General features: G+C 35.3%; 2 protein-coding genes across 6 annotated transcripts in view; one reads left to right on the top strand and one right to left on the bottom strand.

The window, feature by feature from the left end:
* Positions 1 to 2,471: 2,471 nt before the first annotated feature.
* Positions 2,472 to 15,850, bottom strand: LOC111505902 (probable cytochrome P450 49a1). Of its 4 annotated transcripts, none has more exons than XR_012464744.1 (7): positions 7,270 to 7,639; positions 6,467 to 6,880; positions 6,216 to 6,408; positions 5,227 to 5,378; positions 4,873 to 5,097; positions 2,963 to 3,163; positions 2,472 to 2,900 (listed from the first exon to the last, which is right to left on the bottom strand). XR_012464744.1 is itself a non-coding variant. In XM_074172154.1 (7 exons), the coding sequence occupies exons 1-7, from the start codon at positions 15,647 to 15,649 to the stop codon at positions 2,790 to 2,792; spliced, it is 1,329 nt and encodes a 442-aa protein (XP_074028255.1). In that variant the 5' UTR covers positions 15,650 to 15,850; the 3' UTR covers positions 2,472 to 2,789. The 4 variants fall into 4 exon arrangements, 3 of the variants coding, with proteins under 3 accessions (XP_074028255.1, XP_074028256.1, XP_074028251.1); XM_074172154.1 differs by lacking the exon at positions 7,270 to 7,639 and adding an exon at positions 15,613 to 15,850 and having other exon boundaries at positions 4,877 to 5,097; XM_074172155.1 differs by lacking the exon at positions 7,270 to 7,639 and adding an exon at positions 7,741 to 8,085 and having other exon boundaries at positions 4,877 to 5,097.
* CalpC (Calpain C) overlaps positions 9,156 to 16,737 on the top strand; it is a 32,235-nt gene continuing 24,653 nt past the window's right edge. The window contains exon 1 of one of the 2 annotated variants that reach the window (XM_023160803.2): positions 9,156 to 9,404. The gene's annotated coding sequence lies outside the window, so the exon portion shown is untranslated. Of the gene's footprint in view, positions 9,405 to 9,430; positions 9,853 to 16,737 lie in introns of those variants that run through there. The other variant, XM_023160804.2, reaches the window with a different exon arrangement.

Here is a 16,737-nt window from a genome sequence, read left to right as displayed (position 1 = left end):
ATGAAGCAAGGGTATTTCGTGTATCCACTTTGTTGACCAAGTAAAAAATTAACCATTTTTAAATCCACAAAGATCGACCATTGATGCTCCGAATAATTGATTTTTTCTAAAACTAATTTGACATTTTCATATTCTTCTTTGAGTTTTGTAGAATGGACAATTGGAATTGATGCAAATTTATTTCCATTATGCAGTTAGACGCATTTTAAACTTCTTTTACAGCTATCAATAAAAAGACGCCACTCAGTAGGTTTGTATTCTTTCAAACCCATGTCCAGAAGCAGCTTCGCAATATTATTACAGTATACCAACCCTTCATTTTCATAAAAAAATTGTAATAGCTCTCTTTCTCGCGTTCTGTACGTTGTAATTGTAACTGTCGGTGCCAATAAATTTTTTCTTTCAATCTTGAAGCTAACAGTTCTGATCCTTGTTTTGATAAATTTAGATCACGTATTAAATCACTGAGTTCATTTCGAGAAAAAAACTTTGGCGTAGATGTTTCACCCTCCCATTCACTTCCACTGGTAGACTGATTCGATTTCTGTGAACTTGGCAACATCATTGTTTCTGAGGGCATGCGAATCGCTTTTGAAACATAAATAGGCCGAGGGAGATTTTCACTGTGTAAAACAGGAGATTTTGTAGACTGTAAGTCTGGATATCTCCACGTTTGATTTCGATTAAAACCTTTAGCATCTCCTACGCAAAAGTAACAATCATCGAAATGATTCTTAGGCTCCATCCAGATCATAGGAATACCAAAGTCTAATCCAGAACGTTCTCCTTTTTTCCACAACCGCAAAGACTCAACGCAAGACTTACAAACTTTATTAGGAACCCATGATTTATCTAATTTGTCCATTTTAAAACTGAAATATTCAGCATAAGCTTCCTTAACAAAGTCTGTGATATTTCTTTTTTGTTTTTTTGATATATAAATACCACAAATATAACAGAATAAATCACTACTATATTTGCACTTCCTTCGTGACAAACTCATGTTTAAAAAGACAAGATAAATACACACATGGGAAAAGTCTAGGGATATTTTTATAACATACTAAATATCATAAAAATAAATGCATGAGGTCGTTTAATTTCGATTAAATTGGTACACTCGACCACCCTGTAGATTTCTATGGGTTGAACAAAGACTGCAAAAACGGTAACTAATCTTTTATCAAGTTTTTTACAAATTGTAGGTTTTCGGCTAAAATGAATAATCTGAAAGTGTCGAGTTTGTACATTCTATGCAGTTCTTGCTCAGCAATTAAACTGGAAATATTGTGCTTTAACATGGAACGCCATCACTTACCATTGGCTGAGATGAATAGAGCTGTAGGGCTTCTTCAAGGTGGCATGCGACAAAATGATGTAGCTCTTCGTTTGGGGGTCTCCCAAAGTGTTATCAGTCGATTGTGGTGGCGTTTCCGTGAAACTGGCAGTCCAGCCGAACAACATCCAGGGCGAGGACGCACTACAACTGCAGTTCAAGACCGATTTTTGGTCTTAACCGCAAGAAGACGACCGACAATCACAGCACCTGAGTTGGTTAACGTGTTGCAGCAGACGCACCAGGTAACCATTGGTCGTGATACTGTCAGAAATCAACTGCATGAAGCAGATCTCCACAACATGATTCCGCTATGGGGCGGAATCATGATCGGCGGCAGACATGATCGGCGGCAGAACCGATCTCGTTTTTCCAAATCGCTCCCTCACAGCTCGACAGTACCTCGACACCATTCTTCTACCTATCGTCCATCCGTTTGCTGGTGCTGTTGGTGAAAACTTCCACCTAATGCACGATAATGCTCGTCCACATGTCGCGCGTCTAGGAATTGATGTATTGCCATGGCCAGCACAATCACCGGACTTGAATCCCATCGAGTATGTGTGGGACATGCTTCAACGAGGAATTACTCCGCATATGGCGAACATTCACACAACGTTTCAATTGAGAGAGCTTTTAATCACTGAATGGGCAAATGTACCTCAACAAGACATTGACAATCTCATTTTGTCGATGCACGATAGATGTAGGGCTGTAATAAACCAGCGTGGAGGCCATACTTTGTACTGATTCCATTTTTTTTTTGTATTATGATTTTTTTTCGGGGTGCCAAAGAAGAGCCATATTTTTTTTTAGTTTTGCTTATATGCGCACTCAGTATTTTTGACCATTTAATAAATTTTGTTGTTTTGTTTCAACAATTGAAACAAAATATTAACATATAACAACTTATCCAGATTTCCGTGTTAGTACTTCAATATTATCAAATAACTGAGTTCTCAGCTGTTTTGCAGAGCAAGGAGTCCGAGAAGTGGGGATCACATGATGTTTGTACGCGCAAAGAAGTTGCGCAGAAGCCTAATCATGACTAAGAAAATAATTTTTTTTACTAACAAGCCGATTATTATTAAAAATACAAGATACGTAAAAATCATAACAAATAGAGCACATTCAGTACTTTCACAAATATATTCGTGATTTAGGCACTCGAAAACATAAAAATTTGCAAAAATATCCAGGGCAAAAAAAAATTTTTTTGTAGAGCTGTGTAATGATTTCAATAATCATCAACGAAGAATTTTAAAATCGCTGCAGTCAAATTTTTCTAAACACAAGCACTACAGAAAAATCCTCCAAATAAAATATATCACCTGTTTGTGACTGTGTGAACTTTTCAACAGTCTGTTCCTTACTTCCGTTGCATCTCTTTCAACATAAACATTTCATATTCAATTCGCAATTCAGACTTTGTTTCCAAAATCTGCAAATTTTCTCACTGCTTGAGGAACCTAATATTGATCACCCTGTTCGGAATCCTGTTCATCCTGTAAACCATACCGATAGGGCTTGTGTCACTCACCTCGAGGCTGTATTTCCGAAGGATCTGTTGAAAATTAACAGCCACTGTTACATTCGCAACTGCAATACAACACGAGTCAGTCTCACCTGCTTTAATAAAATCACAATCTCATTCTCTGCCAGCCTCTTGCCGGGGCACATCCTCGGGCCATATCCGAAAGGCAAAGAGGCGAATTTGTGGAACTTTCGTTCGGAATCTCTGAGCCATCTGTCCGGAAGAAAAGTTGACGTGTTTTCAAAATATCTTTCGTCTGTTGAGGTCACCGAACTGAAAGCTGAGACGAGCGTCTGAAATAAAAGTTTATTTGAGGGACTGCTGGTAAGAAAGTATATAAGAAGAACGGAAGAGAGAAAGTGAGAGATCATAAAACAAGTAGTGCATGAAGAAATCAAAGATAGAAGAGCACGAGAGAAGACAAAAAACGAGAGAGTATAAAACAAAAGTTGAGTAAACTAAGCCAACTGAAAGAAAAGAAGAGATGAAAGAAGGTTTTGAGAACAGATAAAAAAACTACAACAATAAAAAATTAAAATGAAAAAAGGAATAGAAAATAATGACAGGTGTTAAAAATTTAAACTAGAATAAGAAAACCATAAAACGAAACATTAGGACAAGAGAAAATACAAGGACATAAGTAAAAACCAAGATAATAGAACACAGGAACAGATGAAGTTACTTAAACACAATAAAGAAAATAATTAGAAGGAACGCAAGGTAGAATAGTTGGAGTAAAGTAGAAAGAAAGGAATAAGAATTAAAAAATGATAAGAGAAACCAAAGAAGTTGAAAGACTGGAATAGAAAAAAGAATTAGAAGACATGAATAAGAAAGGAGTATAAAAAAAAGATGACAGTAGAATACAGGAACGTATGAAGTTGCTAAAACAAATACAGGAAATAAAATAATTAGAACGAATACAAGAGAAATAAGGAAGGAAAATAATAACAAGAGAAGTCACCAAAATAGGGAAATAAAAAAAGAAAAAGAGAAAGAAACAACAAAGGAGTGGAAAACTGAAATAGAAAAAAATTAGGAGACATAGGAAAATAAAAAAGAAAATAGTAGAATATAGAAACAGAGTAAGTTGCTGAAACAAATACGAAAAAAAAAATAATTAGAAGGGATACAAGAGAAATGATGAAGGGAAATAAAAACGAGAAATTACTGAAATAGAGTAATGAAAATAGAAAAAGGGAATCAGCATTTAAAAGGAATTGTAAAAAAACAAAGGAGTAGAAAAGTGGAATAGAAAAAGAATTAGGAGACATGCATAAGGAAGGAGAATGAAAAAAGACAGTAGAACACAGGAACGGATGAAGTTGCTAAAACAAATACAGGAAATAAAATAATTAAAACGAATACAAGAGAAATAAGAAAGGAAAATAAAAACAAAAGAAGTCACCAAAATAGGGAAATAAATAAAGAAAAAGAGAAAGAAACAACAAAGGAGTAGAAAACTGGAAAAGAAAAAAATTAGGAGACATGAATAACTAAGGAAAATAAAAAAGAAGACAGTAGAATATAGGAACAGATGAAGTTGCTGAAACAAATACGAAAAAAAAAAGTAATAAGAAGGGATACAAGAGAAATGATAAAGGGAAATAAAAACGAATAATTACTGAAATAGAGTAATGAAAATAGAAAACGGGAATCAGCATTCAAAAGGGATTGTAAGAAAAAACAAAGGAGTAGAAAACTGGAATAGAAAAAGAACTAAGAGACATGAATAAAAAAGGAAAATTTAAAAGAAGACAGTAGAATATGGGAACAAATAAAGTCGTCAAAACAAATAGAGCAACAACATAGAAGAAAACTATCCAGAGAGAAAACTGATTACACGAGGGACAAAAAAGGAAGATAGAAAAAAACATTTTGGTAACGAGGAGTCATGAAAGATTTCCAGATTCTTTAAAAAGTCCAAAAGTGCTACAATAGCTAGTCTAGACTTAATACAACTGTACAGTAGATAACCTAACCTACTCAAGCTATTACATACGTACATTCCTAGGAATCAAATATCCTCCTATTGGAGTGTCCTGAACGAGAAACCTGCTGTTAGCCCCGGCAGTTGGAGACAGCCTCAAAGTTTCCTTCACGCACGCTCTCAGGTACGTGGAGCAGTCAGTACGAGATTCTTGTTTTGCCTGCTTTTGCGCTTTCTTGCTTTTCGCTAAATAAAACAAAGTTAAAGCTGTTGTTGTGGCTGTTGTATCAATCCCTCCTGGAAAATCACACAATAGTATTTACTTCCAATCGCAAGCAACTCGTTTACATATAATATCAACGATATAGGGCTCAAGATAGATCCTTGAGGTACTCCAAGGTTTGAGTAGAAATGTTTACTTCTCACCAAAAAATACTTCCATTGCCAACATAACACAATCCTCTTCGGTTAATTTGTTATTGTTAAGTAAGGAATACATGAAGGGGTATTTATTTTGCACTACGAAGGGGTCGATGTTGTATTGTTCCCTTATGATGTTCAAGTGGCTTTCCATTATCCTGTAAGAAATCATTTATGAGTGGAGCAAGAAATATCAATGTTAACTTGAATTCAGCACATGAAGTGCGTACTTGAAATCTAAATGTAAAACTGATTGAAAAACAAGCATCAAATCAAAGATTTTCTATTTTTCTCAAATGTATTAATTGAAGTATCAAAAATATTCAGATCTAGATTATTAGTTGAACATGAAATATGATGAAAAGGTCTCCAATATGTATAATTTGTTTCATGGTGTTTTGATGAATAAAAATAGTTAGAACCAAGAAAGTTACCGAATTTGGATCCACTTCATCAATGGCTATTTGTTCCTTTATTCACCTCACCATTATAAATGAAAAATACAGATTCATAGTATTTTCACATTTGAAAATTCATCTCTGAACATGTTAATATTTTTCATACACATTTTGAGTTTGAATTTCCCTATTATAAACGACCAATGTTTCTTGGAAAGTTGAAAAAGAAAATTTCACCTTTTGTTACTAATTTGACTTCAAAATTTATCCTGGCTAAAAGTTTTGGGCGGCAAACTGAACCAAAATGGAGTTTAAATAAAGATCTAAGTGCAAACTTCATGATACAAGGGTAATGACCAATCATTAGTTCAAGCTTGAAAGCTGATCATTTGAGAAGTTTATTTTGTATCAACTCTAATGAATCCCAAATCTAATACATGAAGAAAAGCGGATATCATTGAGTGGTTTCTACAAAAAAAACACCATTTGATGTAAGTATTTTTGAAAGAGAACTATTTTCTATATCATGTTCACTATTTCAAAATGAAAACGTTACAATGAATGGATGCAATTTATTGAAAATTACCATCTACTTACTTGTGGATAGTTTCGTGAGAAGACTTCAACAACTTGTACCCTGACGTTTCAAATAATTTCCACAAAGGGGGACCAATCAGAGTTTTGTAAAGCCCGTCCATGAACTCTTTACTAGCAGTTTTGATAGCCTCAGTCGTTGGATCACTCTTCGAGATGCAGTAAAATCTCTCGCCAGGACAAACAATAGAAATTGCTACAAAAACACACACCAAACAGAATTTTTTGATATACGTGAATCACAGCAAAAAAACCTTCAATGGCAAACTTCAGAAGGTGCTCCATGGTATCGTTCAAAACCCCACTCTCGTCTACAGAGCTTTCGATATAGTCCACGAACTTAGCAGCAACATCCTCCTGTTGTTCGATGAATCGTTCCAACATTTTGGGTTTCAATAATGGCGTGACGCCTCCTCTGAATTTGTACCACTCATCCCCGTTTCCTGGTACCACCCCAACGCTATTGAAGGCTTTCTTCCTATAATGATGGAGAGCCGGAAAAGGAGGTCTGATGGGCTTTGTTCCTTCGTTTCGATACATAGCTTCCGCGTTATCTGCGTCCGTTGTTATAACCATATTTGTGCCTCCCAGGTTTAGTCTGAATATTGGCCCAAGTTGCTTACTGATATCTAAGACGGCTTCTGTTAATCTTTCCGCTTGATAGGCCCCTACGTAAGAAATAATTCAAGGTATTTGATTACTTACCACAAACTTACCCAATAACAATTACTCAACGAAACTTATAATTATAATATATTCGACTAAAATCAATCAATACAAATACTGGGAAAAGATCAATTTACCACTCATGTATCCTCAAATCTCTGAAACTGTTGAAAAATCAACTACATTAAAATGTAATCTAAAAAAATGTTTTCTATCCTACAGCTACACAAACTTTTTTAACATTATTTTTCATTGAAATTTGTGTTTTATTATTTTTCTGCTGAAGTTACTTTATATTCTCTATTTTCATCATGAAAAAAGTTCCCAGTGCTTACAGAAAAAAAATGCACAAATTAATTAAATATTTGTCGATGATAAGAATTCAACTTACCGCCTGGTAAGAATAAATATGTATGGCCAAGTAATGGGTATGATTTTAATGATGGAATATCAGCGAATGTTTTCAAATTTTTTAACATTTTTGCAAGCACCTGTTATTATGATTATGAATATCAATGCCGGTTTATCTGGGAGGAAGATTTTTGCTATAAATTGAACGATATGGGTGGTGAAGATAGTCAAATAACACAGAAAGAAATAAATAAATAAATATTGAAATTTGAAAGCAGCTACAAAAAAATATGCAACAAGTGCGACAGAACGACGCTATATAGAATTTCAGAATGTTGAATTTAATGACCTTGAACCATGTTTTGTGTAGTATTCCATGACCTTAATTCTAAGTATAATCAGAATAAACAAAAGTGTTCACTACACAAAAATATAAATTTGCTGTTTGATATATCAGAACCACATAAATTATTCGAAAGAATGAAAAAATATCTGCTTGTTTCCTAATTACTTTGTAACTTCGTCCACTGTACATGAATCTGGAGTTGAAACTTGGCGCTCCGGTCTTCTTTTGGAAATATGGTACTCCTTTGTACTATTTTGTTAATTCACATTAACTTATTCATGCATATGGAAAACCCAAATTTGAAAAAATGATAATTTCAGTATTCAATGAACGTCTTTATTCAGGACGACCTTGATGAGAGTGACATCTACGTTTATCAATACGAACAACAAACTCTAGGAAAACATAAATCATTGCCACAAGGAACAACATTCGGAGATTCATTAATAAATTCATTTACTGCAATATTCTTTCACAGATATGTTGAAGTCAACTTTTCTTAATGATTATTTAATCCAAAAGCTATTATTCAGTGTGATGATTACATTTCCTGAAATTCTAAACTAACTCAGAATCGATAAATCAATTTGGAAATTCATGTCTGTACATAGTAAACATTTTCCAAAGAAGTTTTTCCTTCAATATATAGAATTCTATATATACAGTGTATGAGACTGTTATAATCATCTGCCAGAGAATATGTTCATGAACAATTTGCTCTGAGATCTGAAACTAGTAATACTCTAAATCCATCAACAAATTCGTAGGCGTTGCAGTGAACACTTTGATAGAGATTGCATCTCAAAACAATTTCAAAATTGTATCCAACAGAGTTATAAATGTATATTAAAGACTCATAATAACGATAATCAATAGGAATTGCCAGTGTTAGCCTTACTCCGCGAGGATTTCAATGAACAACTTAACCTGGCACAAAAAAAAATCACACACAAAAATTCTTACAAGTATTTTGTGAGAATTTTTGTGGATAAAAAATATTTCGTACAAATTTCAATTCAAGTTGTCATTCTAACATTTTCTCAGTTTTCCTGAGGGTTTGCACTGTCATATTTTGTTCTAATTGTACCCTCAAATTGCAGATTTCTGTGAAGATTTTGTATTAGAGATTACAACAAACGGTAGATGTCACTCAATTCCTGATTTTACCGAACAATGAAACTATAAAGACACTTGTGAAATACTGAAATTGTTATTAATGAAATTCCACGAGTGGGCCCTGTTTTATTTTTACCTCAAAAAATTTATTGCAGTTAAAAGGGCAAATATTTAGGGTGGAAAAATACAGATTGAAATGTAGTGAATTTGAAACAATTTTCCATAAAAGTTCCTTCGCCATATCGATAAAATAAACAACTTTGAAGACGTAAGCCGACCGGTTCCCTCCGTGCGTCCTCGAGAACGAAGACCCGATCTTCCGGTGTAGACAGAAAGAATGTCTCAACTGCTATGCAGCGTAAATCTTTCGGATGCCATTCCCGATTCCCAGCCGTACGCACTTTTATTAATAATTACCGAGCGATAAAAGAAAGTTGATATGTAAGTTGGAGAATTTCGCCGCTCATACCAAAGCGCTGGAGGCCACTCGATCGAGGTCACGCTTCCAGAGAAGTCGTTCCTCGTAGTCAACAAGCTACAGTCGAGGAGCGTGCAGGTAGCTGGAATTGCTTTCTGTGGACACGCGCGTGGCGATCGAAAAACAGCTGAACTCTCGTCGTTTTGTGCGTTGTGCGTCGAAGACGATGTGATTTGTGCGCAATTTTCGGAGGACAACCCTACGTTTGTTGTTTTGCGTAGATCGGCAGTAGATAGTAAGTATGCGCAGCAATAAGATAGCTTTCGTAATAGACGGCTCGCTCACTGCTGTTTTGTTTTCGTAGCGTGAACGCGAAGTAGTTTCTGTAAATAGTTATGCGAAACGTGTTTTATTTTTATTGTATCATAAAACAGGACATTTGAGTGTGTGGAAGAGATAACTCTGCATATTTATGCGACTTATTTGAAGTTGAATTTTCAGTTAACATAGGTGTTTGAATAGAAGCTTGAACAAAAATTATATTCCTAGAAATGATGCATCTAAATAAACTCGAAAGTGGACCCAAAAGTCAAAATTTAGAAATAGAAAGCAGTAGGATTTAAATGTTGAACTTTTAATGTGACATAACCTCATTCAGCTATTCGCGGTAAAAATGAAGTTTATTTCAATCCAGGATCTCACTACTCCGTAATTTTTTCATTCGACTGCACGAGTAGGTATAGGTAAATATACTGACTTTCGATAAATTCGTCATCTCCTGATTATACTTACTTGATTAGCAAAATTATGTGACGAGACTCCAAGATTATGCAAACCTATATCCAGAGATAAGACAATAGCATGGAACATTTTTTTTTTTGAGATTGTAGGTACAAAACTTTGCGAGTCGAAAGCCTTCTTTGAAAAAGCGAAAGAAATAAGGAAAGCTCCATCAGGATAAGCATGTATTAGAACAAATTCATATTCATCCTAAAGTTTCAACAATAAATTTTGCCCCTGAGTGTAACATATCTTCTGCCAATGTTAAAAAACTTTTAAGAATACGATTACAATGCGTACGATTACAAATTCCAGAAGGTTCACAAATTGATACCAGATCAAGTGAAAAGATAATGTTGCTCTCTGTAAATAGTTTCAATGGAGAGACTGGGATTTTCAAAATAGATATTCTGGACTGATAAAAATGTACGATCACTAATAATACTATTTCCAAAAGAAAAAAACATCATCGGGCAATTGAGAACCCACATTTTGAACAGGAAACTCGTCCACAACAAAGATTTTCATTGAATATTAGTGCGGATTGTTGAATAATCAAATTTTTTAATCATCTTTCATCGAACGGAATTTGAATGGCAAAAACCTTACGTAATGAATTGGAAGAAAAATGGACAAAAACACTGAGTATCAACACTTGAATCAACACAAGATGGATATGGCACCCATAAGGCCTGGAGTGTTGTAAATTATCTTCACGAAAGGTTTTCCAGGAGGTGAATTGATACAACTGGGCCAGAACCTCACTGAATTGAATCCCTGTTGAACCAGCAGAACCACTTTGAATTTTTATATTTATTTTGGGGCAATAATTTTAGGCTATTTTTGAACTCTTTTCCAGAATTTTTGCTCGTCATTCAACGTCAAGCTAATAGAATCCTACCACCATTTTGTTGAACCAGACCACGTCATAATTTTAGGCTCCAATTGCCCCCTATCACCTATTTTCTATGTGTATTTTTATTAATCAGAAGATTCTGCTATCATTACCGTAACGCCGGTAGAGCCAAATTGAAATCCTTCACTCTTTGGAGTGGTTTCGATAGAAAAACATACCATTTGATGAAAGTATAGTTTAAAACAAAGGGAATATATGAACTCGACGAAAAGGCACAAAAATACTATTATTTTGCATCTGCCCCCTTATCATTGTGAACTTAAATCCCATTGAACTTTGGCTACAAATAAAGGATTTCGTTGCAAGAAGGAACATGACATTTACAATGAAAGTTGCTGGAAAACTTAAGGAGTTCTTTAAAAATAACGTTTCCGAAAAATGGCAAAAATGTTTCGAACATGTTATAAAAGAAGAAGACAACATATGGAAATTAGACCATTTAGTCAATAAAATTGTAGAACTTTCAATCATAACATTGGATGAAGATTTATCTGATCATAGTACACCATAATTTTTGTTTGTACCTAAATATATTTGAGTAGGCATACCTATTCAAATATTATAACAATAAAATTGTACACAGTAATTAGTTTCAACAAGTTTTTTGGTTGAATACCCAAACGCACACCGCCACAGATATAAAATGACCCAGGAGCTCGTAAAATCTTTTTTTTGCGACCCGTAGGGTTGGTCTGGTAAGCATTCTGTCCTGCTGTATTTATCATCAAGGTTCAAAATGTCAATTCGATTTGGGAATAACTGTTATAATCCCATGAGGATGTGGTGTTGTCTGTAGACACCACAAATTTTCTTGCCTCTCACGTCTTCTTAAATGCATTATACTAATGCCTATCTCTACTAATTTAACGACTATCCATTAAGATTCCAAATTCTTCACATTTCATTGTAATTAGCATAATATTGATTTATTGCCCATTTTTAATTCCATGATGTCTCTTTCACAACTGGTTTACACGAGCAGTTTTGTAAATTCTTATATAAACCTTTTGGCATAACTTAAGAATTACTGAGGTAAGCGGACAAGTTACACATATGTATACAGGGTGACTATGAAAAAATTATTTATCTACTCTGATGACAGCCTCATATTAACTTCAGGACTTGGATTCGATATTCATCTGATCAATTCTGAATTTCTTCTGCAGAAAGTGAATGACTCCGTAATACAGTTACTTGTGATGCACTGTTTGGAACCTTTGGTATAGTAATGAATATTACTGGAGTTTTTTCCCAACACCAAACCGTTATTTTAACACCTCGACACGTGTTTCGATCGACACATCAATTATTGATGAATTCCAAGTTTTTTTGTCTTTTCACGTACACGTTCAGAACTCAGCGACATTCAGCTAGCCAAACTTCTCACAACGTCATTTCAATAAATGTATCCCACCCCTCAAGGCATTAAAGCCTCAGATGATTATCTTTCTGAAGTCAAGGGGTGCCAAATCTGGAGAAAAGTATGGCTTGTCCAACAACCAGCTTTCATTCTACTACCAAAATTTCCAGTGGGATGGTGCATTAACCTGGTATTATCAGTGCCCATACCACATCTGTACTTGTCTTCTTACGTAGATATTCAAGTAGGCGCTGATATAATTCCTCCATCCTCCGCACTCTTGTTCCTTCGCGCGCGGTGGGACTGTCATTACGTCGGCCGCGTGCTCTTATATGGAGGTCGTTCTGTTTCGATTCTCACCCAGAAACGGGACATGGGTCGTTCCAAATTTAGTCGTTGAAAATTCAGCAAGCACCCGCATGCCGCATTTTGAACTGCATTTTATCGGCTGTCGAACTGTTCTTTTGGACGTGATCGATCTACAAACGGACTTCTTGCTGCCTGAGCGTGACTCCGTTTGATAGCACGAAACTATGAGATTGAACTTTATTGCGGTTATGTTACAGGTTGTATGTAGAGTTGGAATATCAGGAAATGTTGCTGAAGATAAAATAGCACAGTGGGTGAAAAGATACGATAAATTCAGACGAGTTACTCGAGCTATCGATATCATTCGAAGGTTTTTCACTCCTCTTGATTTGAAAAACTCAAAATGAATCAGAAATTGAAGGCGAATCATCAGAATTTTCAAGAAATGTTTGAACAATAATTGAAACGGGTGGTCATCCAACTTGGCACTAACACATCCTTCAGAAAACCAACTCATATGACTTGAAGATGGTTAGTTTTAACATACGTAACTTTTTTTTCATGTCTCGAAAAGGTTTGTTGCGGTGTACACTGTAAACATTAAAATGCATTGAATATGAGTGATTTATGACCCAAGCAATCATATTTCATACTTCAAAATATGCATTTACGGCTATCGCACAGTTAAAGACGACTGCATCTCATAAAATCATAGTTTATGATTGTTTGTCGCCTTCTAATGCATGTAGTATATAGGGTCTAAAATGTGTGACTCACAAGTGCAGATAGCCAGTCTTTAGTCATATCAATTCCTACTTCATTTCCGTTGAAATTGTTTGTGTTTCTGAATTTCTATTTCCTCCCTATATACAGGGTGTAACTGAATAAGTGTAAAACATTTAAGGAGGTGATTCCTCATCGAAAAAAAGATAGGATCATTCATATAAAGAAACTTCATTGGAGCATCCCTTGTTAAGATACAGCCCCTTAAAGGGGGTACATAAAATTTGTATAGCAATTTTTTTTACAAGCACTGAAAAAGTTACAATATTGAAATTACCCTGACGTTTTGTACTACCAAAAAGACACTTGGCCAGTAATTTATTTGGTTTACCCCATGGTTGCAAGGGGTGGAAAACGCAACCCCTAAAATTTATTTCCAATGTAACTCTTTGTCTTATTATTTGTTTACCATTTGAACATTTATTTCCGATAGCCTGTTTCATTCTAAACAAAAAATGTCTCTTGGGTTTTTTGCCCAAAATAAACCAGTTCGCAGGAAAAAATTATTTTACGAACAACTACAGAGATACATCGTCATAAATGCGAACTGGATTTATTGTTATTTTGTAGTTAGTACCTGTATTAAACGATTAAAGGGTAATAAACAAAACTAATTTATTAATAACAAAACACACAACGTGTAGAAATCATAGTAAATGTTCAATATGTCTACCTTCAGACATTACGCATGCGTCTAGACGTGGGCGCATTGAGCCACGTATTCGCTCAAATATTTCTGGAGTCTCTCTGATTACCCTGCACGCATCGATGATGCGGTTTCTCAAGTCCTCTACATCGCGAACAGGAGTACGATAAACCAAATGCTGTAAATGGCTCCAAATAGAGAAATCGAGAGGATTGAGATCCGGGGATCGAGCGGGCCAGTTCTGCGGTCCTCCTCGACCTATCCACTTATTTGCATATATTTCAATTAAATGCTGACGTGCTACTTGACTAAAATGGGCGGGAGCCCAAAGGAACTTCCTCCAGCAGTACTGGATGCACTTCTCTTAAAAATTGAACGTATGCCTCACCATTTAACCGAGGAGGTAGAAAATGAGGCACAATTAAATCATCCCCAATAACTCCGAGCCACAAGTTAAAAAAAAACTGTTCTTGATGTTTGGTTTCGACAATAGCGTGAGGGTTTTTATCAGCCCATATGTGGTAATTATGAAAATTAATAATCTTGTCCCGAGAAAAACTACATTCGTCTGTGAATTCTATCGTCTTCAGAAAGTCACGATTTCTTCTAATCATTTCCAGCATCCAATTGCAAAATTCAAGACGGTTCGGAAAGTCTCGCGGTAACAGTGCCTGTACTCGTTGCAGATGGTAAGGGTATAAGAGTTGTTCCTTTAAAATTCGAAATACCGTCATATGATCAACATTTAGCTGGAAAGCAATCTTTCTAGTACTGGTAGTAGGTTGTTCTTCAATCAAATTAAGTACTGCTTCCTCAAGCTGTGGTGTTCGTACTTCTCGATGGCGACCACAATCCTGCGTTCTTTTGTCGAATGAACCATATTCTCGTAATCGTTGATGAAGTCGAGCAAATATTCTATGTGAAGGATGCTGCCGTTGAGGATACATTTCAGCTTATCTTCTAGAAGCTTCTAACCCATTTCCCTGCGACAGACCGTAAACGTAATGCATATCAGCCATTTCCTCATTTGTGTATGCCATTTTAATAACAAGTGAATTATTAAAGTAACAAATTAAGAACAGAACAACAACACACAATTAGTATTAATTCAATTCCTTGGGTTTTCCATAGTAGAACGAATTTTCATGTTGAGGGAGTTTATTTATCACTTTGTGTTTTTTTTTCCAATTTTGTGGGAATGTTCACTTTTCTGCAGTCATAAATATTAATTCCACTAAAGAATCCAAAGAATTCGATCTTCAACAATGAAAACTGTTTCTGAAAACTTCAACGCTTTATATTCCCAATTCAAATCATTAATTAGGAACACAATAGTTCATCGTTAAACATTCTCCAGTGTATAAATTTCGACACACTTATCATTTCTAGTCCGCATTACAAAAGCTCTGCAATCTCAGCAACCGATCATCCTATACTGACCTTCAAATTAAAAAACTCACACTGGTTAGCATTCGTGTGCCGACCGCAGAGACCTACAAATACCTGAGAAGTGGTTCAGGTCATAGTTCGCTTGGCCGTTATTTTATTATTGTTGTAAAACGTCTTATTTCAATATTTACATTCTTGTTTTATCTTCGACGATTGTACCTAACGTTTGCCGGCTTTTCCGGTACGTTTCATCAAAGACATGAATTTAGGTTATGTTTGATAACTGAAATTATAAAAAATATGAAATAATGTCCACGTACCTGTTATAACTAGGTCTTTTTCGAAACCTGAAAACATCCCGTACAGAATTCTAGCTTTATACAACGCAAAACAACGGTCATCACCTAAAAATTCCGTTGACACAACGGCGCAACATATAAACTATGATGCGCTGTAATTTGCCGAAGTGAAAACGCGCGAATTCATTTGAAATTTGAATATTTATTGGCGGTGTTCCACTGCACCCCTTGTTCTAATGAGCTCCCACTCCCAAAATGACATTAACGATATTACATAGACTTTTTCTAGGTATGATTGCCTGGTAGGAATATAGTCAGAGGCGATTTATTCAAATCAAGTTGATCGTTCCGGGTGATAACCTAGCCTAAATATTTGTTGATTCCTGCAAAGAATAGAACTTGTTACTCTAGCCTTCTATTAAGTGAACTGCTATTACTAAAAAAACAAGATCCTGATTTGATATTTATGAGTTTGTGACAGTGTCGCGTTTCTGTCTTTTTGTTTCACCTGTGTAAAAAATTTCTTTTTGTTTTATCGACAATAACAAGATGCGTGTCTTTATGTCTCCAATTAATCATTTCAGTAGGTAGTGGCAATACTGTATACTTTTTCGTTAAACCAAAAATTTTTTGCTTCTGATCCCAATCACAGACGAAGATAGAACAATTTTGATAAAAGTCTCCAATCATTTTGGAATGATGGGTGTTCAGATGCCACCTGCGAGCAAAATCCATCCTAGATTGCTATCAAGATAATGAGTATATGTAGTAATAAAAGCTGTGCACTTCCTGTCTTCGTGAAGTTCATCGCGCTGAAGTTCATTGTAAGTGCTCATCGGTTTCTGAGAGAGGTTGGCGAATCAGCTTTATACTCCGTGGAAATTAGGAAATAAGGCAGACATATCTGATATGATTCATGACACATGTCTTATCTCATGACTAGGTATTACAGTTTAGATGTTCTTGATATTCTCTGATGTCGGCAGCAACTATAATGATGATAGTAATAAATATGTTTCATTTTTCAAATATCAAACTATTATGTAATGTACAAACAGGTGCAAATAAACACAAACTCAGATAATTAGCATATATACAGAATTTTCAACCGATTCTAGTTCAGACTCGTTATAAAATTCGTACAAA

The sequence above is a fragment of the Leptinotarsa decemlineata genome, unplaced genomic scaffold, assembly GCF_025532065.1.
Source record: "Leptinotarsa decemlineata unplaced genomic scaffold, Ldec_3_MD MMD2_P_RNA_scaffold_12, whole genome shotgun sequence".
NCBI classification, from domain to species: domain Eukaryota; kingdom Metazoa; phylum Arthropoda; class Insecta; order Coleoptera; family Chrysomelidae; genus Leptinotarsa; species Leptinotarsa decemlineata.
Note: the sequence above shows the minus strand (reverse complement) of the source record. Positions and strands in the feature narration are given on the sequence as shown.

Excerpts from the sequence above, each read along its gene's own strand:
- LOC111505902 (XM_074172150.1), bottom strand. The coding sequence starts at position 7,357 with ATGTTAAAAAATTTGAAAACATTCGCTGATATTCCATCATTAAAATCA. Across the intron at positions 5,379-6,215 it reads TCTCACGAAACTATCCACAA|GATAATGGAAAGCCACTTGA; the intron begins GTAAGTAGATGG and ends GATTTCTTACAG. Across the intron at positions 5,098-5,226 it reads GGCAATGGAAGTATTTTTTG|GAGGGATTGATACAACAGCC; the intron begins GTGAGAAGTAAA and ends GTGATTTTCCAG.